The sequence below is a fragment of the Balaenoptera ricei genome, chromosome 20 (assembly GCF_028023285.1).
Source record: "Balaenoptera ricei isolate mBalRic1 chromosome 20, mBalRic1.hap2, whole genome shotgun sequence".
NCBI lineage: Eukaryota > Metazoa > Chordata > Mammalia > Artiodactyla > Balaenopteridae > Balaenoptera > Balaenoptera ricei.
This window is the reverse complement of record NC_082658.1, coordinates 43,431,766-43,457,579: the sequence shown is the minus strand read 5'-3', so window position 1 is coordinate 43,457,579 and position 25,814 is coordinate 43,431,766. Positions and strand designations below refer to the sequence as shown.

Here is a 25,814-nt window from a genome sequence, read left to right as displayed (position 1 = left end):
TTGCTGCCATGCTTCACCTGGACAAACGTCTCCTGGAGCAACAAAATACAAATAAACTATAAGGTACTAAAAATAACTATGTGCATGCACTGGGGCAAATTATGGACAACGAGATACAAAAAGACCAAAAACCCAACTGCCACTTCTAAAGAGCCCGGAGCAAAGGCAGGGAGCACAAGCAGGGCACTGCACATGCCCCCTGCACACACCACCACCAGAGGGCTGGGCAGACCACCTCAGCCACCCCTCCAGTCCGACCCCTGGACCTGCTCCTACCCTCACCCCATATAAGGAGACAGCTCGCACCCCTGCTCAGCAAGCGAGCAAGCAAGGGCACCTGCGGCTTGTTCTCACTCCCCCCTGCTGCAGCAGGGGCCCCAGTCAAGCCTTGCCTGAATTTCCCATCTGGCCTCTTATCGATTTCTATTGATAAAGGAGGCCGAGAACCCTGGTCGGTAACACTATTACGGACCAGAAAGTCAAGAGCAAAAAGACTTTTCAAGAACAAACCAAGAGCATGCACCAGGGCATTAAAGAAACTACAAAATGCTTGGTTGGGTCAAAGGTAAGGGTAGGGGTGGCGGAGAGCACAGCAAGTAAACAAGCAGCCATTTAAAAACAAAAAAAACTTGTATTCCATGGTAAGGGGTCTGGACTTTATCCTGTAGGTAGTGGGACACAATGAAGGGTTCAGGCAAGCAGGTTTTGTTATCTTATTTGCATTTTAGAGTGGCCACTTACAGCAGTAAGCGGTATGGAGGACAAATCCGAGAGGGGCAGGTTGGAAGAAAGATATGAGGATATAGGCAAAAGAGAAAGGGACAGCTAGATCTGCGACAAATTTAGCACGATGTGGCAATGAACTGAAGAGGCGGGGGGGAGGGGAGAGAAGACGCTGGCTCTCTGAGTTACACAACAGGAGAGAGTGGAATGGCTGACTGGGATAAAGCCCTCGGGAAGAGCATGTGTCTGTGTGTGAAATGGGGAGCGGGGGCAGGTTAAGATTCTGAGTTGAGTTTTGTACCTGTGGGACCTCCTGACCTTCAGCACCGTGTCGGCTGAAGATAAAGGTTTGCGGATCCTCGCCTACTGGAAAGTATGTACAGCCAGAGAGAGCCAGAAGGCTGGTTAGACACTCTGGGGCAGAAGAGAAGCCAGCCTGGGAGAGCCCTCGGGAACGTGTGATCTGAAGAGCAAGCAGAGGGGAACCAACCAGCACAGGGGAAGGAACGAAGCATGCTCAGAGGTGGGAGAACAGGAACAGCGTCTTGAATTTCAAAAAGAAATTTTCAACATTGTCTAATGACCCAGAGAGGAGAACACGCGGAAGAATGAGATGGACCTAGTTTTAGGAAACTGTGTGCTCCATGCCCGAGCAGTTTAGCAAGAGACAAGCTGACCGGTAACCACAGGTTGGGAAGTGAATGAGAAGTGAGGACCTGCCAGACTTTAAGGATAAATTATTCCTTCTAGAAACTTTTGACAGCGAAGGGAAGAGAGAAGGCAACAGAGGTCATGAGATAAGAGAAATGTAGACGTATTCATAGACCGCAGAGGAAACCCCCCAAGACTAAGAGCTGAAAGAAGGGAAGCTGGCAATGAATGATGGGAGCGACGACCAGGAGTGGGAAGAAAAGTGACCAGGTGACGAGACATGGGGATGGACTAAGACCTCCTTCACCAGAGGGTGGAACAGAGGTGAAGACAGATGGAACCAAAGACAGCCTGACGGCATTAGCAGAGAGAGATGGAAGAATGGAATATTTAACCACAAGAAGAAAACAGACTTTTCTTCCCACAAGGGGAATCCACGTGTTGCAATTCTTTTCCCTAAGAGGTAAGGACTTTGTCACGGAATGGGCAGACCCACTCGGTAAGGCACCATCAGTCGGGAACTCTGGAAAGCCGGCCACCTGCACCTTGTTTCATTTCATGTGCTTTTACAAGCACTTGGGAAGCACCAGATGTGCTGGGCACCGGGGAGACCAAAAGTGAATTCCACAAGGTCCTTGCCCCCGGGGACTCTGGGCCCAGTCAGGCACGATATATACAGCTCAACTCGGCCCTCCTGGTACAGAAGCTAAGAAAGCTTTTCCTTAGCTGGGAATCAAGAGGACCTGTCTTCCTCAGCACTATTTTCAACTTCTAACTTTGGCTCTAAACTTAATTGCCTGCCTCCTCTGAACAGCTCTGAAAGAAACACCGTCAGCCTGTTGGGAGTATTTGGCTACTCTTACAAGGACCTGGCTGTGTGGAAAGACTTGAAATGTGCCCCTTCGTTATTCCACCGGCCCCATGTATGGGTGGAGAATGCAGCCTCCTCCTGGGGATGTGGGTGTGTGGCCAGGGGTCACTGGGGAAGAGTCTCCAGTGCTAAAAATACCTTAGACCTGCCCACCCTAACAGAACAGGCCCACCGAAGTCAGCAGACTAGGCTTCTACTCTTTGTGACATGTATTTAACTACCAAAAGACACATTTCTTAATGTGGTCTTGCCAAACTGGAAAGCCCTAAGCCTAAATGAGAACTATATTCAGGGTTATTTCAGGGAGTGAAAGCAAAGAGTTCGTCATTTTAACGCTGCCGTACAAATAACACTCTTCTTTGGGGAGGATACTGCATCCATCAGCCCTAAACAGAGACACACGTGCGGCATCTATTACTTAAGGACTGAAAGTGCAACCAACTGTGGGATGTATGAAGAATTCTCCCTAGGTTGACAACTTTGAAAAACTTCCCTCTCTGATCTGCAAACCTCTTTCTGATCTGCAAAGAAAATTATCACCAAATCTTCCCCGAGGGCTTGAAAATTCCTTCGCCAATTTCCCTCACCCTCTTCAGAGAAGATGGGACTTGGTGATCTAATTTTCAAATACAATCTGACTGCTCTCCTACTGCGTTTGTTTGAAACCTGCCAGGCTCTCCTCTTCCAATTTGCCTAAAGGGTAAAGAAGATGGGAGATGTAGGGCTGGGGTGAACAAGAAAATGTACTATTCCCTGTGGAAGGACCCAGTGGTATGAGGCAAGAACGGCTAGCTTGCACGTGGGGTTTTGTCAGCTTGATAAGTAAGCTGGTATTTCTTGGGAAACTGAACCCTGTTGAACAGGAAAATTATAGTGCTAAGAACAGGACAAGATAAGTGACCTATTCCAGGTAGGCTGAGTACAGCCATAGTTAGAGGCAAGAGGGCAGATGCTGTGATTTCTCCCTATTAAGTCCTAGAATACTAAGTAATTTTAAAACAATCACTTCTCTACTTGTCTGCCTGCTCAAGACAAATGATTTTAAGTGCATCAGTGGTTGTCACAGACTTTCCCATGGAAGAGAGAAGAAGGGTCAGAATGGACTCACAGAGTAAAAACGTCAGAATGTCAGCATCTTAGTAAAATCTCTGAGTTTGCAATGCAACTCCAAAACCACCTTGCTAACCACCAAAATCTAAGGCACTAAAGTTGAGGCCCCCAAGATTCTCATCCAAACTGTTCTGATTTTAGTTAACTGCCCTGTGTGCCAAGCTACAGGCTTTACCCGGATGCAGAGACAGCAACATCTTGGAATTAACATACTATGGGGAACCCACCGTATAAGACATTACAAAAATCCTTTGGAAAATACCTCATTAAAATGCCCGCAATCCTCAAAGAAGTACCTTTATGACATGACAAATCAGAAAATGGCTAGTTGCAAGCCTTGCAGAATCATCTCCAGTTTATTGAGGGTGGTTTGCCTACTGTCACCACTGTATTGCTGGAATTATCAAAAGCATCTATGCTGGTAAGTGCAGAAAGGAAAGTGTTCCACGTTCTGGATCATTAATACAGAATGGGCTTTGCTTCATCTTGTATATCATCCTTAAAAAGCAATTAAAGGATGACTTTGAAAGGAACTGCAATGCAATGGCTTTGAAAGGAAATGCTATGAAAAACCTATCAATATGGCTTAGCCATGTCTCTTTGAAATAATTGTACAAGTAATGACATATTCTGAGAAGTAGAGAAGAAAGTAGCCATACTCTGCTGGAAGAATGCTTCTTATCTGCCAGGCACTGAGCTAGGTACTACCTAATGTTATCTCATGTGATTCTCACAACGATCTGGCAAGGCAGATTAGTTCTTCCCATTTTCAGGTAAGAAAACCAAAGTTCAGAGAAGTTAAGTAACTCGCTAAAGGTCATAGCTAGAGGGCAGTGAAGCCAGAATTTGAACCTAAGTCGCTTAGACCCTGAAGCCTACACTCCGTAGGCCACAACAGAAGTGTTCCCGATTCCACCAAAAAAAAAAAAAAATCAGTCTGTCTGCCTTGCAGCCTATTACCCTCTGAGCGTCTGCTTTCCACCTCTACTGGAGCTTTCCCATCAGCACACAGACACTTTCCAGGACCTCCCAGACTTAGAAAACTCTTCCTTGTCATAATGCAAGTACGAATTACAATCACAATGTATTGCCACCAAACACCCACTGGAATGGCTAAAATGGAAAAGACAGATACTAGCAAGTATTGACAAGGATTTTTTGCTGGCCAAAAATATGAACTGGCACAACCACTTTGTAAACACACACACACACACACACACCCCAGGGCTTTGCAATTCCACTTCCAGGTACATACCCAACAGAAACATGTCTACCAAAAGAAGTATACAAGAATGTTTGCAGCAGTTCTATTGTAATAGCCTCAAGGTGGAAAAGATCCAAATGTCGATCCACAGTAGAATGGAGAAATAAAGGTATATTCATACAGCAATGAGAATAAACAAACTACTGCTCCATGCAACGGTAAAGATGAATCTTATAATGCTGAGTGAAAGAAGATAGGCACAAAAGAATACATATTAAATGATTCCATTTATATAAAATTCCAACACAGGCAGATTACTATATGGTGCTAGAAATCGCACAGGGGTTATCCTCCGACAGTAGATGGAAGGGGGCACAAGGGGGCTTCTGGTAATGTTCTGTTGCTTAATCTGAGTGCTGGCTATATAGATGTTTACTTTGTGAAAATTCATCAAACTGTACACTTAGAATTTGTACACTTCTCTAGTTATATATATATATATATTTTTTTTTTTTTTTGGCTGCATTGGTCTTTGTTGCCACGCGCGGCCTTTCTCTAGTTGTGGAGAGCGGGGACTACACTTCGTTGCAGTGCACGGGCTTCTCATTGCGGTGGCTTCTCTTGTTGTGGAGCACGGGCTCTAGGCACGTGGGCTTCAGTAGTTGTGGCTCACGGGCTTAGTTGCTCCAAGGCATGTGGGATCTTCCCAGACCAGGGCTTGAACCTGTGTCCCCTGCATTGGCAGGCGGATTCTTAACCACTGCACCACCAGGGAAGTCCCTCTCTAGTTATATTTTAAAGTTTATAGAAAGAGTTTTTAAAGCATCTAATATTTGTAATTTGTAAAAAAAAAAATAAAAATAACAAATAACAAAAAAACCCACAACATGTTGACTCCACACCCACCACTCCTCAGTAAAGGTCCTTTTCTCTGCTCTCTACATCAAAATTTCTCCAAATATTCGACTGCACTTCCTCAACCTCTAATTCACTCTTCAACCTTCTCCAGTCTAGCCTGACTCAATCACTCCGCCTAATCTCTTCTTTGTAAGGTCACCGGGACTTCCAAGTGGCCAGGTCCGAGTGACACTCTCTAGCTTCATCTTCCCTCAAACTCCCAGCAGGGCTGGACACAGGCAACCCATCCTTCCTCCTGGAAAAGCTCTCCTCTCTAGGCATCTCTTAGCTTCCAGAACTCTGCACCCTTGGTTTTCCTCCTGCCTCAAAGCCTCCGTGCTGCCCCCCTCCCTCTGTTCTTAAGTTTTGCCAGTGCCTAGGTTGTCTTCCATGTCCTCTCCATCCACACTCTCTCTCCCGAGGAGACCCCAGTCAGATGGCTTTAAACACCATTCTCAAGCTGAAGATTCGTCAGTGCCCATCTCCATCTCCCTTGCCCCGGACAGTGGTCTAGATCGCATCTCTCATCTATTACTCACATTTCCCTCCTTAGGCCCTTTGAATTTGCTGTTTGTTCCTTCCGCCTGCACTCTTCTCCCCAGAATATCACATGCTTGGCTCCTTCTCGTCATTCACCTTCAGTTTAAATGTCACTTTCTAATCTCATGCCTAACACTTAGTACTAGCTGGTGTTACTTGCTTACTTGTTAACTGCCTTCCCTAACTAGAATTTTAAAATCCATAAGGGCAGGGACTTTGTGTACTATTGCATTTCCAGGGTCTATCATAGCTTCTTGGACAAGAGAACGGCTTCCTAACTAGTTTCCCAGCTTCAGTTCTTGCCTCTCTCCAGTTCTTTCTCCACAATTCTTTCTTCCTTCCCGGACAAAAACACTTAAAGCTCTTTCATGGACTCCCATTACATTTGAGAATTAAAAATTCCCACTCCTTGGGGAGGAGGAAGGGTAAGCTGGGCCGAAGTGAGAGAGTGGCATGGACTTATATATACCACCAAATGTATAATAGATAGCTAGTGGGAAGCAGCCGCATGGCACAGGGAGATCAGCTGGGTGCTTTGTGACCACCTAGAGGGGTGGGATAAGGGAGGGTGGAAGGGAGACGCAAGAGGGAGGAGATACGGGGATATATGTATATGTATAGCTGATTCACTTTGTTATAAAGCAGAAACTAACACACCATTGTAAAGCAATTATATTCCAATAAAGATGTTAAAAAAAAAAAATTCCCACTCCTTACACGGTTAAAAGACCCCACGTATGCCGCCAGCGCCGGCCCACTTCCCCAATTCACATCCTGCTACTTTCCTGATAGCTTACTAAGCTTCACGCCTTGTGACCTTTCAGTTCTTCGAGGACGCCAGGCTCCCTGCCGCAGCGGGGTCCCTGCACTTGCTCCCCTGCTGCTACTGCTCCTCTCATCCTCAGGTCTCTGCTCACGTGTCACCTGTTTAGAGGAGTCCTCCCCAGTCACACACTCGCTCACTGCCCTTTCAGTTTCCTTTGGGAAAACGATCATAATCTGTAATTATATCTGTCTGTTTACAGCATAAACTCTAAGGGCAGGAATCTCATCTGTCTTCACTTTTCTATCCGCATCATCTAGCACAGGGCCGCTTCATAGCAGGCACCCAAATAACTTGTGGAATGAACAAGCCGAGATCAGAGAAACAGTCCATATTGTATCAATACAGCCCATGAGGCAAGTACTAGTTATCTCTGCTTAGGGCCCAAAGCATTTTGCCAATATTTACAGTGACATAAAGTGACTACGAAAAAGTTCTTTATCTAAAACAAAGGTAGCGGGACTTCCCTGGTGGTCCAGTGGTTAAGAATCTGCCTGCCAATGCAGGGGACACAGGTTCAAGCTCTGGTCTGGGAAGATCCCACATGCCGCGGAGCAACTAAGCCTGTGAGCCACAACTACTGAAGCCAGCGCACCTAGAGCCCATGTTCCGCAACAAGAGAAGCCACCGCAATGAGAAGCCCGCGCACCACAACGAAGAGTAGCCCCCGCTCGCGGCAACTAGTGAAAGCCCGCGCGCAGCAACAAAGACCCAACGCAGCCATAAATAAATAAATTTATTTTTTTAAAAAAAGGTAGCTAACCTTGGGCAGGCTACTTAAGCTTTCTGAGTCCGTTTCCTCACCTGTATAAGAGGGTAACACCTCCCCTGTTGGAAGGTAACTAACTGTAGGGATGAGAAATAACAAAGTGCCTAACCTACAGTAAGTGCTCCATAAACAGCAAATCAAAATCAATGATCGTTAAACTATACGTTACAAGTCTAAACTGGCAACAGCTCAGCTGTTCAATAGCAACTACTGACTGGCAAGCCCAACGTCCCTCTCTCCCTCTGGTCGCGCAAAGCCCGAGTTTCCCACCGCCCGAGGGACCGGGCTGGATGGGGCCTATGACACAGCCGGTCACATCACCCACGCAATAAAGACACAATCATTATCTGAAGAACTCACCTGAAGTTTAAAATCATCTTTCAACTTGGAAGGTTGCTTATTTTTTAAAAGAAGTTAGTCTGGAAAGAAACTCGAACTCCCTCAAAACTCTTTAATGTAAAACAGAATCTCAGAGTCGCAACTGGAATCTTCCAAGAAACCTGCCTGAGGGGTCTACCTCAGAGGGGGAAGATTTAAAATGCCGGTGACAACACAATGAGCATAAAATAGGGTGACTGTGGCATTTCTAAGTAAGGCAACTGGCAGAGTCAACCATACTACAGACGGGTCTCCCTTGCCAGGTGTGGGACAAGGAAGCATGTTCTCTGTGGTACTGAGATTATTTCTGAGATATTTATTTTAGAATGAAGAACTCAGAACACCTAAGTCACAGAGGAGACAAGTATATTGTGGAACTTTAGAAAACTTTAGAACCCCAAGGCCTGAATTAGAACAACAGCCCTGCTGGGGTAGTGTATAGGCTGGACATAAACAGGGGAGCTTTCTCAAGGCTGGAGCATTCCCAAAGGCTTTAAAGCCTAATGGATGTTTTCCATCCTCCAAGGCAGTCCTTTAGATGTGGGTAATGGATAATGTATCGTTCCTAGATAAGAATTTTCTTTTAGGGCTAAATTTTTAGAAAACAGAACAGTAAAAATATATATATTAAAAAAATAAAGTTCCCAAATATGTTATACTTTGGTTTTCGATTCAGTCAGACTTGACCTTAAAGCCTGGCCCTAACAGTGAGTCACTGAAGGAGCTTGAGAAAGTTGCCTCTCTGAGCTTCACTGTAACAGGAAGACACTTACCTGCGTCCCCCGGGCTGGACACAGAGTAGGTGCTCAGTATGGAGGGAGCAGGCCTTACTGGGCTTTCCAGTTTTACATAAGGGGTGGAAGGCAGTACTAGACGTTCAGTAAACAGTAGGCACTAGACTAAGGCATGGGACCAATGAGGATCGAGTGTTTGCCTCTCTCCAGAGCCCCATTCACAGAGACGTGTGGGAAGACTTCAGAGACACTGGGGCCTGGCTCCTCTCTCCTCCCATCCCCGCGTTACACTTCTGTACAAATGATCAAAGCTTCGAGTGAGAGAGAGGATCTCCTGTGCTGGTATTTCAGGCGCAGGCAAGGGGAAAACTGGGGGAGTTATTCAGACTCTGGGGTCCTGAAGCCCTTTCTCAGATGATCCTAGAAATTTTTATTTTTTAAGGAAAAAGCAAAAACACTACAAAACACCTAACATGTGCCAAGTGAGTTGTTACATGTCCATCTACTGTCTCGTTTAATACAGTGATGCTGCCCCAAAACTCAGAATTTAAATGGTTATTTTGTAAATGAAGAGGCTGGACCTCAAGAGGGTTGGGTAACTGGAGCAGGGTCACACAACTAGAGGGCGATGGGATGTAAGTCCAGGTTCTTGGAGTCATTTGTGGTCCTCCAGAAAGAGGCGGCTGCTTTCAGCATCCACATGCCCCACCGTCAGCACCAGTGCTTCAAGGGCCTGTGCGCTGGGAGAGCGAGGTTAACAGACCGACTGGGAGAAGACCAGGGAAAGCGCCTGAAGTGGCCAGCGGCGGGGGGAGTGCTTCGCACCAGTTCCTGCTCCATTCTAGGGACACCCAAAGGGGTACCTACCCGCCAAGCCAACCTTCAACACTTGAGGACCTTGTGAAAGGCACCATAGACAGAAAAGCCATTCCTGGGAATCCAGAAGTTTAGTTTACACATCCAGAAAGGCATCTGCATTTCCTACTTCCTACAACCTCAGGGCACCAGTGCTCCAGACAGATGCCCACTTCCTAAAGGGTAAAGCCCTTCCTCGATATTTGGGATCCGTTTCAGTTTCTATTCTTGCCCACCTGTGTTGGTCCAGTGGAGGAGAGAGGGGGTTTCTGACTTAACTGTCTCAAGTACAACTAATGCTCTATTAGCCCCCTTTTAAGAAGTGTTTTCACTGGTAACCATTAAGTAATAATGAAAGTCCTAAATGTCCATCGACAGATAAATGGATAAAGAAGATGTGGCACATATATACAATGGACTGTTACTCAGCCATAAAAAGGAATGAAATTGAGTTATTTGTAATGAGGTGGATGGCCCTAGAGTCTGTCATACAGAGTGAAGTAAGTCAGAAAAACAAATACTGTATGCTAACACACATATATGGAATCTAAAAAAATGGTACTGATGAACCTAGTGGCAGGACAAGAATAAAGACGCAAATGTAGAGAAGGGACTTGAGGACACACGGGGGGAAGGGGAAGCTGCGACGAAGTGAGAGAGTGGCATGGACATATATACACTACCAAATGTAAAATGGATGGCTAGTGGGAAGCAGCTGCATAGCACAGGGAGATCAGCTCGGTGCTTTGTGACCACCTAGAGGGGTGGGATAGGGAGGGTGGGAGGGAGGCTCAAGAGGGAGGGGATATGGGGATATATGTATACATATAGCTGATTCACTTTGTTGTACACAGAAACTAACACACCACCGTAAAGCAATTATACTCCAATAAAGATATAAAAATAATAATAATAATAATAATGACAGTCAATCATCAGATCTCAGAGCCCCACCCTCCTTGCTCTCGGCTCCAGCTACCCTGCTGTGCTTTCAGTCCCCAAATGCCAAGCTTACTGTGGCCTCAGGAACCTCCCTCCAGTTCCTCTCTCAGCCTCGACCCCTGCTCCCACCCCACCTCCCTCATGTGGCACTTACTTCCTCAGCGAAACCTTCTGGGCCCCGTCTGTGCTCTCATAGCATCTTGAACACCTCCGGACAACCGTCATTCATTCATCTGCTCAGCCCTCTTCCAGCCACTGGCGATTGCAAAAGGAACAAAACCAGGCAAGGTCCCCGCGCGGCGTGGCACGGCGAGTGCATTCTAAGGGGATGAGCGCTCTGGCAGCACCGCATTTAAGCAACCATTTAACAACCTGTATGATTCTTTCTAAAGTATTCTTCTCCAGTGATTAGGGAGCAGAAGGTGAAACAGAAAACAAAAGCAAGTCACTTTACAGCTTTATTTCCAACCTCAGTGCCAGGCAAATGTGATCACCAGGTATTTGTTGAAATCTTACTAATGATAACGGCATTAGAGCTTTAAAAACTGGGGGGAGGGACAGACATTCATTCTTGAAAACTCCACAACCGTGATTCCAGGGTGATGAGCAAATTATGGGTTTTAAACCCACAGAACCACAGCAATCCTTTTAAGGAAAGATGTCATAGTAACGCTGCCTACCTCACACATGCTGAAGATAATTTAAACGTCTGCTAAGATTGCTTGAAAAAGAAGGAAAGAACAGGAACAGACCGACCTTCTAAAAGTAATAGAAAAATGTTACGATTGTCGGTTCTTACAGCATTAGAAAGCCAGAAAGGGAGAGCCTCAAAGATGTACAAGATCGTCAGTCACTTCCATCCCTCCCCTGCATCAAAAGGCACAGAAGGCATCAGGGCCCTCCTGGAGGCTGTGGTTTGAAATGGTGCTGCGACGAAACTGCAAAGAATACAAATAAAGATGAAAACAGCAAATGGAGAAGCAAGAGAACAGAGAAAAGAAATGCTGGAAATCAAAGAGACAGACCTCGACCAGACAGCCAGGTCCAAGCAGAGCTTTGCCTGTGGCTACTGAGGGCACAGCCCCAAGCCAGGTGGGAGAGAAACAGGACAAAGGCTGTGAGAACCAGAACAGCAGAGGGTCTCAGGGCATAAGAGTGTTACAAAGACAACATGAAGAAGGGGAAAAGGAGAGAGATTTCTACTTTGCCCCAGTAACAAATGAGCTCTTTTTTCCTGCAGTGGTAACTGCTGTAAACAACTGAAAAACATACTTAATAATCACAAATTATAAATGTTCCTGGAAATTCCCTGGTTCCAACTAGTCCATGACAAATATCTGCAGAGGAACCTCAGCATCTGCTCTGAAGTTCAGGGGAAAGTAATTCTAACCAATGGGGGTGTGCCAAAGTATCACCCTCGGGGTCTGACCAATTAAATGGCTGCTTCTTTGTGTGGCGTTTAGGAGAGCTGACAGATTGAACAGTGCAGCAGAGAAACCTACACATTTAATTGCAGCCCAGGCATTCTGCCCCAAAGGGCGAGTCAATCAGGGAAGAAAGCAGTGCAGAGTGAAGTCTTCTAACAACGCTGAAAACAGAATAAACGGACCTGCAGTTTAATTACCCCGGGATCCTTCTTCCATCAAAACTGATGACAAAGCCCATCAAGAATAAAAAGACTCTGATCCTCCTTGTACTCTTCTGCAGGGAACAGGATTTACCAGATAAGCTTGTCTGGACCTTCTGATTGAAGAAGCTGCTTTCACTAGATACTATGACAGTGACTGACTAATGGGTAACCATGATAAAAAAAAAAAACTTCAAGGAGACAGGAACTAGGTAAGAGGGTTTGTGGTACTCCTTGCCCTAGGAAAAGGCAGTGCTTCAGGACGGGAATTCTGCCCAGGATCTAAATGATGTTCTTTACGTAGGCAAATGTACTGGGTGTGGAAGGAACAAAGACTCTAGATTTTGGTGCTATTTAATCCCTTTAAACCGTAATTTCCTCAAAAACAATAGAACCTGCCTGCTTCACTGAAACTGGTAACTGAAAGAATTAAAATAACAAGCATTTCTAGAGCTTAGCACATAATAGGTGCTCAATAAAAGTTGGCTAGAAATAATTTTAAGAAAATCTTTTTCAAGGTTCTTTAATGTGACAATTTATCTGCTCTATCCTCTACTTTAAAAAACAAAACAAAAAATAAACAAACAAAAAACCTTTAACCTGATACCTTTAACCAGGCTCCATCTAGTTTTCCAAAGATCCTCCAAGAACTAAAAGACTCCAGGCCCCTCCCACCAGCTCTTAATTTTATAATGCCTGAAGAACTTTTCTCTGAGGTGGTCAGAAGTGGTTTCTCCACAATGCAGCCCTAGGCTGTTTCTTTCCAATTCTACTCCATTGCTAATAAATTTGTCACTTTTCCTGCAGCCCAGACAGCTTAGACTGTCCCTTAGCTCCTCAACCCCTCTTGTTCACCAAATTCAGAGAATGGAACATTCTAGGCCCTACCTGGTGCTCCGTAACTATTTGCACTGTACTGAAGTCAGATGGGATTTGGGGATAAATCCAGGATGAATCCAGACTAACCCCTTCCTCCCCAAGACCTTTGGGCTTGGTTTGATGTTTGACCTCAATCTGAAAATTATGCTGACTTTCTGAAATGTTTTCTGCTCCTGCCAGGATATGATATGCCCAGTATCTATCCCAAGAAGCAGAAATGGAAATTTCTAGTTCACCCAGTACCACAAAGAAAACCTTTGTATTCGCACCATATTATCTCCTCGTGAAGAACACCTATGCTTACCAGGTCTTCAGGTTTTATTCTTTGCCTATATATCCCACAACACAGTGCAAACTGCCTCGTATTCACCACTCCTTGACAGATCCAAGAAAAAAGCCACCTGTGCTGATACCCAGAAGAACTGCTGTTTTCAGGGATGTTGTGATGTGCTGCTACTTCACCCATTTGCTCCTGGAACTATAAAGTGGCAGGAGAGTCTTCTTTGCAATGGGGCAGGGATACGAGATGCACAAAAAAACATTACCCAAACCTTTACCAGCCCCGTACTCATTAGTTTATGGTTTGAGACCATCATTGTTATGAAATAACTCAGGCAGTTATAATAATCCACAAAGACCCCAAGATTACTCCCTAATAGACATAATAAAGCAGATTTCACAGTGGCAAGCAAGAAGGAATGGCGGGGGGTAGGGGTGGGGTTCAGAAAACAGGGGTTCCGAAGATCGTTTACCCGCTGGGTGACCCCCCCACCCCAAGCAAATTACTTAATCTCTTCTCCAGAAACTCGCCTAGGTACAAAACAGTTCAGTAGTTGCCATTAGATCCAGCCTCCACACCAGAGGAAACTTTCAAAGGCTAAAAAGACCCCGTGGTCACTTGTGAACTACCTTGCTCAGGAAACACTCAAAAGGTGGGCTAGAAATCCTGGAATTCAATAAAAGGAAACCGTAATTTAAAAGGCTAGTGAATTAGAGGCTAAAATTTCCTATCATTATTAAAAAATAAATAAACAAGCACAGCTTGAATCCCGCATCTACCGAAGAGAACAGATTAGCAGTCAATTCAGGGGTCTCATTTTATAAAATATACTAGATGCAATATGGTGTAAACTAGGAAAACCACCATGCACCAGGAAGAAAGAATGACCTGATCCCCAGAAGAAAGGTCTGCACCTGTATAAAGGCAAGGGCAGTAAAGGTCTTGTTGCCTTATCTCCTTTTCAAACCAGAAGCAGACACGTCTTCAGCCAAGCTCAAGTATTAGAAGTCTTGACTTATTAAGCACACCAAGTTTCAAAACACAGGCATACAAGTTACAGTAAAGACAAGCACATCCTGTTTGCACTTGACTGCCTGTTCTGGGCTGTCTGATCTCTTTAGAGGGCTGCTCCCTAGCCACAAATAGGTAACCTTTCACATCTGCCAACCACTGGTTCACTGGACAGTATTTCAGTGACAACAAAATACACAGTTCCACGAGTCAGGTAAAAAGATGCACCTAAAAAGGACCAAAAACCAATCATGAGCCTCTAAGACACTTTCTGGATTTCCCATGCTTCATACTGACATCTGACCTAGAGTAAACAATAAAAACTTAACACAAATAGTGCTGAGATAAGAAAATTAAGCCTGGAACAAAATTTGGAATATGAGGGCTGGGAAAAAGAGCAAGAAAAATTGGAAATGTTTTTATTATTAAATGTTGGCCTCCTTTCAAATGTAGAAGGAACAGATCTCTGTCAGCCAGTCCCCAGTGAGCAGATCCCCAGAAGGGAACCACGCAGAGCGGTCACAGCAGCTAACAGGGCCCTTCTGGTGAGCACTGCCCCCAATCCAACCTGCTACCAACCTCAGTCTACTTTTCAGCACTGCAAAAGCCTTCAGTTTAGAGACCTGAAGCCTCCACTTCAAGCCAAACTTCCATTGTTTTCAAAGAGCTAGTGGTTCTTCCAAGCCACATTCAGTGTTGGGAATAAACGCTGGGCAACGAATATCCCAGTTTTTATGGACAAGTTGTTTAGCCTCTTTGGGTCTGCTTTCTCATCTGGAAAACAGAAGGACTGCACTACCCTAATCACTAATGTTTCTTCCAGCTGTAGAAGAAATGCAGGGATCCAACAGTAACAGTTAGCAGAAGGTGCTATGGCTTCCTGTATCCTTCGCTCAAATAAGATGCCTCTAACATCCCACATCCCGCAGTGTGAATCTACCTTGATCTACTTCCCAAGCACCCAAGGATTTTTTTTCCCTTTCCCTTGAAATGTGGATCAGAAAGTTTCCCACTTGAAAGCAATATACTAACAAACCTTGAAGACTCTTCTTTACACATGGTCTTTTTATTAAGATCGTAATGTAATCCACCACTTGGTTCCCATGCTGGTCATATGATTCCTGGAGAGAACAGAGCCACAAAGGATGGAGAAAATTGACCAGCAACATGTGGCACTCCCTCCCACACAGTGACTGCTAAGGGGAAAAGAATGAGGCAAATCTGGGTAAGAAAAGGGAGTGTCGAAGACAAGTTCGATGAGTCAGTGCAAAAAAAGAAATAAGAAAAGAAAAGGAAATGGAAAAGGAAGAAGAGAAGCAAACAAGAGGGAAAAATATCTAAACCAGTGAGTAGAAACTTAAATCTGAAATTCTCTTATCCATTCATCCAACAGCTATCCAATGTCTACTATGTGCAGGGAACAGAACTAGACTCTAGAGGAGATACAAAGGTCAAGCAGATAGCTCTGCTCAATGAGTTTATGGTCTAGAAGGAGAGATAAAGTCATGTACACAAACAGTTGAAATATATGGCAGAAAGTGTGCTGTGCCATAAAGGAGACATAAAAGAATCCTCCACTGTGAGACTCAGAGGAGGAAATGATTACTCCCAGTAAGGGATCAGAGAAGGCTTCATAGGAAGAATGACATTTCAAGCCAAAAACACAACAGAAACAAGGGCACACAAGTAGGAAATCAAGGACATACCGTTTCAGTAAGTAACTAGATTTAATTTGAGACATAAGTGAGCATGAAGGGAGAGATGGTAATAATAATAGCTAACGATCCAGAGAGCCATGGCTAAATTGGATAGCTGGATTGGAGCCAGACTGAGTATTCCAAAATCAGACTCAGAATTTGAACTTAAATCCAGTGGGGAAGGAAGGGGAGCGGGGCAGTGGGGAGGGAGGTTGACAAGTTAGGAGCTGGAGGAATCTCATAACTTAACCCATAAAATTAAAGTAATAAAATCAACACAAAATCAATGTGTGAAGATACACAGAGTCCCTCCAAAGAGATACAATGTCTTCCAAACCAAAAGCAAGAAGAGAAGAGGACAAAAAGGCTTGGATGATGGCATTAATATATTTAAACAAAGAATATGACCACATCAAAGTGTTGTCAACAAAGAAACTTAGAAAAATGTAGAAAAAATAGAGGGGGCCACATCGACTCCAGAATCACCCAAGGCAGAGAAACACTGCAGCGAGGTGACACACCATCTTCTCTGTGATGGGACAAGGTTCCTTCATGAAGTTTAAATGGGAACAGCATATAGTAGCAGTTAGGGGTATATGGGTTCTTGGAGTCAGAGGGACTTGGTTCCAATCTCAGTTCAGCCTCCTACCAGCTTGGACAGAGCCTTGGTTTCCTCATTTGAAAATTGAGGATAATTGTGCCTACTTTGCAGGAGGACCACTGGGAGAATTAAATGTCCTACTGTATGCAAAGCACTTAGTGCAATACCTGGCATACAGCGAGCAATCAATAATCTTAGCCTTTTTGTAACCGTGTTCTCTCCTACCAACTATCCTGTCACATTATTCCATGCTCACGAAAGCAAGCTTGATATTATTAAATTTCATTTTTCAGATCTCTGGATATTTAACAGCAATGTCCTAGCAAAATCCAGGATCCAGTCAACAGGAAAGAAATCCACTCTAAAATAAAAATTGGCGTTCCATTCTGAGCACAGTCATTCAAGTCTGAACACAATCCTGTCTCCAAAAGACTGATCATTTCCAGGTACAAAACAAAATCCATTTAGAAGAACCAGACCTGAAACATAGTGACCAAAATCGTCAGAGGTCTTCCGGAGAAGCTAGATGGCACCCAGCAGACCAGTCCTACCTGATGCCACCCTCAATCTACAATAAGCCAACCTGGATGATACTTTTCCATACTTCTCCTTACCTTCCACCTCTCTCATACCCTCCAATCATGCACTGTGGTGAAACACTTTATCTCCCTCTCTAATCTTCTAGAGTTCAAAGAGCCCATCTTGTCCATCTTTGCATTCTTTTTTTGCCACATCCCAAAATGCCTTTCATCAAACAGAACCACAATAAATATTTATCATAAGAATGAATTTCAAACACGACTTTTCTTATAACACAATCCATTGCGATCTGCCATTGCTGCACCCTGAGGCCCTCTTCTGATTTACTGAATTCTTATTCTACACTTTTCTTCCCCTCCTTTCCTCAACCTCTCCATACCTGAGCTACCAAGTATTACAGAAAAGTCAGAAGTCTTTATTTACTGGGTTCCCAACAAATTCATACAACTGGGACCAAGCCATCAATGGGCTCAGAAATCTTTTATTCGGGCTTCCCTGGTGGCGCAGTGGTTGAGAATCTGCCTGCCAAGGCAGGGGACACGGGTTTGAGCCCTGGTCTGGGAAGATCCCACATGCCGCAGAGCAACTAGGCCCGTGAGCCACAACTACTGAGCCTGCGTGTCTGGAGCCTGTGCTCCGCAACAAGAGAGGCCGCGACAGTGAGAGGCCCGCACACCGCGAAGAAGAGTGGCCCTCGCTTGCCGCAACTAGAGAAAGCCCTCGCACAGAAACGAAGACCCAACACAGCCAAAAAATAAATTAATTTAAAAAAATAAAAAGAAATCTTTTATTCATCTCTAGTTGATGTCTCATAGCAACTTTCCAAGGAGCAGTGTTGTGCAGGATTTAGGACATAGGGCCTGGAGTTAGACAGAACTCAAAGTCTTCCTGTGTGACCTCAGTCGAGGTACTTGAGGTACTTAACTTCCTTAAACTTCATCTTCCAAATCTGTAAAATGCAGTACCTAAATGAGGTAATTAACAACAGAGTAAGAGCTCAAAAAAATGGGAACTGTTACTCTTAAGTAATCTTCCAAACCCTATCCCCTCTTCCACTCCTTCTTTGTCAGATAATTAGAAACCTCCTCTCCTACTTTACCAAAACAATTCAACTGGGTCCTGTCCACTTGAGAGGCAATGGTGGTACAGTGGGGAACACTGGGGTCAGGAGTCCAGCTGGTGCCACAGACCAGATATGTGACCATGCGCTGATTGTTCATTTGTGCCTCAGAGTCCTCAACTGCAAAACAGGTATTTTAATCTGTTCCTTGTAGAATCACAGTGAGAATTAAATGGAAAAATATGAAAGAGCAGTAAGCAGAAGAGGGGGAAGAATAAGCGAGGTGATAAGGCTTTCAAGTAAAACAGACCCAGTTTCAAATTCCAGTTCCATCACTTAACTGGTTGTGTGACCTCAGACAAGTTAATTTCTCCAGACCTCAGTTTATCTGTAAAATGGGGGAAAATAACTTCACAGGGTTCTTAAGAGGTTTAAAACAATGTGCAGACTAATTGGCATGTTAATTTCCCACCCTTCTCTCTACCTCTTCTTTTCTTTCCATCTCAAAACCTCCCCTTTATTCACAGGACCAGTAGAATCCACCATTTTTGACCATTAGTTAAAAAAAAAATTAGTACATCTCCAATGTATCTATATTTAACAGCAAATTAGACAAGTACTACTACACAAATATACTGTGTTCTATCTAAAGCAGAACACTAAAAAGAAATTTCAAAGGGTAAGATAAAAATATAGAAAAACTTAGCTCTAATAATTCCTTCCCATACCCCAAAGAAAGGTCCCATATGTCCCTAGAATTTGGAAATTCATTTTGGAGGTCACTACACTTTTATGGAAATTATTTCAAGACAAAGATAAATAGAATAGAGTTGGTATAGCTCCTAGCACAGTGATTGGCACAGAGGACATGCTCAGTGAATACTGGTCCATTACAGTTTTTAGAAAACCTGCCTCTACACACATACGTCTCTGTACAAGTTTGCACAAAGTGAGCTCTCAGCTCAGTCTCCCTTTCTCTTCAATCCCCCCATAGAATAGCTGGAGCTCTGCTTCACTTCCATGTCACACACTTGTTCATGAACTGTGCTCCTATCTACTGAAAGCCCTTTCTCCAAGGTCACCAATGATCCTGTGATGGCTAAATGCATGGCTTTTTCCTACATCAAACCTTGACGACCTCCCAAATCAAACCTTGACGACCTCCCATATACCGATGACCTACCTATCTTCTTCCCTTTGGTTCCCACTGAAAGTGCAATAGCTTGACTCTCCTTTAAAGACATATTTTCCTCCCTGTCCTTCCCTGGCTCCTCCTTTTGCCCCTTAAATATCTCCTAGGGCACTGGACTAACCATTCTTCCTTTCCTTCTCTAGTGAATTCTATTGGTTTTACTTTTAAAATATATCCTGCAAACATCCCTCCTATGTCCACGGCCACACCCTGACTTATACGCCATTATCTTTCTCAAAAACTAGAGCAAACACCTCCTCACTGGCCCCCTCTTTGCCACTCTTTTCTCCACACCGTAGTCAGGGTAAACTTCTCTTTTAAAAACTATACTCTGCCTGAGTTCCCTGGCGGTCCAGTGGTTAGGATTCCAGGCTTTCACTGCTGTGGCCTGGGTTCAATACTTGGTGGGAGAACTGAGATCACGCAAGCCATGTAGCATGGCCCCAAAAAAAAAAGAAATACACACACACACACACACACACACACACACACACGCATGCCTGTTACTCTCCTGCTTTAAAGCCTTCAGTGGTTTCCCACCATGCCCTTTTGTAAAGCCGAGACTCACTACATGGCCCACAAAGGCCCCATGTGATGTGGGCCCTGCCCACCTCTCCTACTTTACCTCATGCCACCCCCCCCATCACCCTCCACCCCCCATTCACCTCACTCGAGGCCCTTGGTGGTCTCCTTTTATTTTGACTTCCTCAAAAATAAAAATCATCTATTGCCCCCAAGGCCTGCACACTTGTGGCTCCTTTCCTGCCAGGAACATCCTCCACAGCTCTCACAAAGCCAGCTCCCTACCCATCAGACTGCAGCCCACCTTTCCTACAGTGCAGCTGTCTGGCACACAGTGGAAGCTTGGTAAGTATCCATTGAATGAATAGATTCCTCAGTCTTTGGAATCAATCTCAGGCTTCAGTTTTAGTAGTCATTTCCAAATTCCTGCTAGATATCCAGACTTCAAATCTAGCATACCAAAGACACTCAAAACCAAACCCTTCATCTTTCCCCAAAGTAGTTTCCTCCAATCTTCTGAAATTATATGAGCAATATAACCCACACTTCCTGCTTCAGAAGTATGAATTTCCCATTCGTTTGCTCCACCTGCCCAAAATTCTAATCATCCATTAAAACCGAATTCAGGACTTCCCTGGTGGCACAGTGGTTAAGAATCCACCTGCCAATGCAGGGGACACGGGTTCGAGCCCTGGTCCGGGAACATCTCACATACCACGGAGCAACTAAGCCCGCGTGCCACAACTACGGAAGCCTACGCACCTAGAGCCCATGCTCCGCACCAAGAGAAGCCACCACAATGAGAAGCCCGCGCACCGCAACAAAGAGTAGCCCCTGCTCGCCGCAACTAGAGAAAGCCCGTGCGCAGCAACGAAGACCCAACGCAGCCAAAAATAAATTAACTAATTTTTAAAATATGTTTAAAAACAACCCGAATTCAAATATCACTTCATTCATTCATGCTTTCAGTCAACCACTTATTCATTCAACAGTTACTGAGTACCTTTTATGAGGCAGGCACTATGTTAAGATACTGGAAAGCAAAGCAGACGTATTTCTGTCTATTATATATCAGTCAAATGATCACACAAATATTTAATTATAAACTAAAAATTGCTATGAAGGAATAAGTGCTAGAAACTTTGAGAAAACATAAGCGAGGAATCAAGAAACACCCCTTTGGTGATGTGCTGACTGGATGAGATGTAACTTACACGAGGCAGCCTGGAAGGTGCAACATGCCAGGCAGAGGCTTCGCCAAGTCCTGGAAGCAGGAGGAGACCAGCAGGCCTATCTTTTTTTTTTTTTTTTTTGGGCCATGCCATGTGGCACGTGGGATCTTAATTCCCCCACCAGGGATCGAACCCATGCCCTCTGCATTGGGAGTGCAGTGTTAACCACTGGACCACCAGGGAAGTCCCCCCAGCAGGCCTATCTTAAGGCACCTACCATTCTGCCTCATATATACCAGCTGGATCTGTCTTGTTCTGCCTCTCACCACAGCCTCATTTTACTGATAGTTACCTGAAAGGACACAGAATGTGTCAACATCCCCAGGAGATACTGATTCACAGGTCTAGTACCTAAGGAGTCTATGCCTGTAAAAAGCTCCCAGATGACTCTGATATGCAGCCAAGTTTGTAAACTATATGCCCAAACTACCTGCTCAATAAATATATATTGATTATTATCTCATTTAAAATCTCTAAATGTGTGTGGTAAATTGTTTTCAAAATTGGCCACGATAATCCCAACCATGCTGCATGTCCTTTTGCAGTGTGACTTTGACACTCTACCCTGTAAGAGGTGGAGTCCATATCCCCTCCTCTTGGATATGGGCTACACACATGACTTACTTTAATCAAAAGAATGGGGCAGAAGTGTATATATGACTCCCAGGCCTAGGCTTTAAGAGGCCCTGCAGCTGCTTTGTGGCCCCCTTGGAAGCCAACCACCATGTAAAGAAGCCCAGTCTAGATTAATGAGTGATGAGAGGCCACCTCTCCATGAGAGAGCTGGACCTCATGGAGGAGAACCAAAATGTCCCAGCCAACAGTTAGCACCAAGCCCCCAGATACGTGAGTTAAGCCATGTTGGATCCTCCAATCCAATCCACATCACGTGGAACAAAGCAATATGGCCCTCACCCCTGAATTACTAATCCACTGAATCACAGCAATAAAATGACTATCATTTGAAGACACTAAAAGTTTTAGGGTGATCTGTTACACAGTAACAGATAACTGACACAGTCAGAAATGCAACACTCTTTTAGCAGTCATTCAAATGTTTCCCAACTTTGATCATCAAGAAACTCTTCCTTGGGACCTCCCTGGTGGCGCAGTGGTTGAGAATCCACCTGCCAATGCAGAGGACATGGGTTCGAGCCCTGGTCTGGGAAGATCCCACATGCCGCGGAGCAACTGGGCCCATGAGCCACAACTACTGAGCCTGCGCGTCTGGAGCCTGTGCTCCGCAACAAGAGAGGCCGCGATAGTGAGAGGCCCGCGCACCACGATGAAGAGCGGCCCCCGCTTGCCGCAACTAGAGAAAGCCCTCGCACAGAAATGAAGACCCAACACAGCCATAAATTTAAAAAATTAATTAATTAATTTTTTAAAAACAATGATACAAGGGGATAATTTTGCAAGGTATTATACTACGTTAGGTGATGGTCTAGAACTAGGTTTCAGAAAGTCCTATAAATCTTCAAATTAACTTTGGATGTTACCTGATGGTTTCAGGTGACATATATGGAATAGGCACCATGGGCTCAAGTTCATCAAACAAGAACAAAGAACATGCCATCTAACTAGAAAGCTTATGGATTTTCTAATACTGCCAAGACTAATAAAGATGTTTAGACTAGTGGTTTCATCCTGGGGACCCACTTCAGCCACTGTCTAATGGTGCTGAGCTCTAGGTCAAGGACCAGGTTCAGTGAAGGAATTCAACAGTCTAGTGGAAGAGACAGACACTGCTGTGGAAGTCCAAATAAGGAAGAATAACTACCGGAGGAAGTCAGGGAAGGATTCACATATGAACTAAGTCTCCTGGGGATGAGCACTTTGCCTGTCAGAGAGGAGGCGGAACCACCAGGAAACGGCACAGTGTCCTAAAAGGATGTGGTATAACCAGGGACTGGAAAAATGAAGAGTTCAGTGAGGTTGGAGAGGAGAGAAATGGCTGGGAAAAGGAGAGGGAGATAAAATGAGTAACAGGTAGGATAGGGTCAAATTGTGAAGGACTTTCCCAATCCAGCTAAGTGGGAAACAGAGAACAAATGGCACTCTGAAAGGCATGAATGAAAAGATTAGATTTGGCCTTTAGGAACATAACTTTGGCAACAAGAATGAAAGATTGGAGCAGAGAAGGATCTATGGTGCAGTGACAAAAGCACAGTCAAGATTTGATAAGGCTTTGAATAAGAAGTTACAAACTCAAGGGGCTTCCCTGGTGGCGCAGTGGTTGAGAATCTGCCTGCTAATGCAGGGGACACGGGTTCGAGCCCTGGTCTGGGAAGATCCCACATGCCACGGAGCAGCTGGGCCCGTGAGCCACAACTACTGAGCCTGCGCGTCTGGAGCCTGTGCCCCGCAACGGGAGGGGCCGCGATAGTGAAAGGCCCGCGCACCGCGATGAAGAGTGGCCCCCACTTGCCGTAACTAGAGAAAGCCCTCGCACGAACCGAAGACCCAACACAGCCAAAAATAAATAAATAAATAAATAAAGTAGCTATAAAACAGAAAAAAAAAAAAAAAGAAGAAGTTACAAACTCAAATTCCTGGAGGCAAAGTAGGTCAAATGTGACATCTTCGTTGTGTAACATCTGGGAGAATGGTGATTATCTGTGATCTTGGAAGAATGCAGGCCCCGCCTAAAAGTCTTCACACATAAAATTTTAAGCCATTGGGCTGGTTAAACAAAATATCTAGTTTTTAACCTATGATAAATTAAAGCAATACAGTGGGAATGAAGAAAAGACACACATCAAACAGTACGCCAATATAATCAAGAGGGTTTAGCAACCATAGATTTATCATATTTAGAGATGTGAGGCATAAAAAGAATGAAGAGGAAGATTTGGTAGATATAATTAACAGAGTTCAAACATACAGCAATACAAGCAGATAACAGATACTGGGTAGGGGAGATAATGACTTGTTATGTATGTGTTGAACTTAAGACAAACCTGGTAGGTTTGTCAAGTTGGACAAAGCTTGTCAAGATTTGTCAAGTTGGAAATAAGGATGTGAAGTTTGGGAGAGACAGCTGGGCTGGTAAGACATACTGAGGATGGCTGAATTCATGGACATATTTGAGATCCTTAGAGGAAGGGGGTGGGAAAAGAGTGAAAAGAAACCCAAGACAAAGCCCTGGAGCATCTCGACACTTATGGGATAATCAAAAGAAAATAAGAATAAATAATGGAAGGATACTCTGGAAACTCAGAAGAGACAAGGTAGCCACAAAGCCACAGGAAGAAGGCTGCTGGGGAAAAAAAGAGAATGGTTCAATAGTGCCAAATGCTAGGCAGAGATTAAGTAAGATGGAGGCTGAAATCAGGACCAGAACACTGGGTCTGGAAATTAGGAGTTTACTTGTAATCTTCAGGAAAACAGGAATAGGGTAATGGGGGTAGAAGCCAAAATAACAAAATAACAAAGAGCTGCTAAGAGGATCAGAATTGAGGAAGTACAATGGAGGCTCGAGCTCATTCTACCCTTACTAAGGACCTACTATGTGCCAAGTACCACGGATATAATTCTAACAAAACAGGTGCTGCTTCTCAATACAGTCTACGATCGAGGAGACACAGGATGCTCCAGAGTACTCATCCAGTCTTGGTGAGTAAGAAGAGATTTCATGGAAGAAGTGATTTTCAGGCTCCAGCCAGTTAAGCCAGTTGGCCAGCTTAAGCTGGGGCAGGGTGTCTCAGAGAAGGCTTGCCTGTGCAAAGGCCTGAAGTAGAGAGTGAACATGGACCATCTGGGGGTAATTGTAAGGAACAGGAGCAAACTTTAAGGAGGGTTACTGCCTGGTGCTGAGGCTGAAGATTTCAGAAGTTTAGAGGTGAAGAGCAGGAAGGAGATAGGGCAGCAGTCTGAACAGAATGAGGGATGAGGGGAGGGTCTTCCTAACACCTCAGAAACTCACTGGTAAGACAGTGCTTTCTACAATTCAGGAGTCACAATTATTAAGCAGAAAAGCAAATATGTTTGCCCCTCTCTCTTCCTTTAACAATGGTTTAGTTTGACTAAACTATTTCTCACAAGACACAGAAAGAATAGAGACTACAACAGCAAAAGATGGATAAAGCCGTAAACCTGTTTGATTTCTCTAAGGTTTATATAATAAACGGTCTTATTAGGTCCAAAACCACATCCAGATCCCAAAGGAAATGAAACTTTTCCCATAACATCCCCTCCAAAGAGCTGAAGGACTTTCAGATATCCAAATTGATAACGTGTTGACTCACTTCTAAAGACTAAGGCTCTTCCCAGTTTCTGCATCAGCTCAGTCTAGCTCAAGACACTAAAAGAAAACAGTCTGGGGTTACCTGATTTTGCCTGTTTCAAAACATGGCCAGGGCAGAAAGCAAGCTGCCTCTCGTTGCTGCCGCTGCTGAGGTCCTTGGAGCCGGGTTCAGATGAGATCATCTCAGGAACCAACAGCAGCGGCTTTCAGGCAGTGAATGGTGCTGCCTGGGGACGTATCTTTGGTAAGCAAGATTGCAACAGAGCAGGCGGTTTACCCAGGGCAGTGCTGACTCATGCCAGGCAAAACTCATTTCCCAAACAACTCAGCCTGAGCCAACCGCAATCAACTGCAACCTAGAAAAGAAGAGGCGCCCCACTGATTTTTCTTTTAAATCGAAAGCTGATTACTAGGGGGAGGTGAACCTCAT

The 25,814-nt window shown here is 44.6% G+C and overlaps 1 protein-coding gene across 3 annotated transcripts in view; it reads right to left on the bottom strand.

The window, feature by feature from the left end:
- RFFL (ring finger and FYVE like domain containing E3 ubiquitin protein ligase) overlaps window positions 1–25,814 on the bottom strand; it is a 67,461-nt gene that overhangs the window by 21,209 nt on the left and 20,438 nt on the right. The window contains exon 1 of one of the 3 annotated variants that reach the window (XM_059908791.1): window positions 25,467–25,585. The exons of the other annotated variants lie outside the window; for them this stretch is intronic. Within the exon in view, the coding sequence (XP_059764774.1) occupies window positions 25,467–25,566 (100 nt within the window). The 5' untranslated portion in view covers window positions 25,567–25,585. Of the gene's footprint in view, window positions 1–25,466; window positions 25,586–25,814 lie in introns of those variants that run through there. 3 annotated transcript variants of the gene reach the window in all.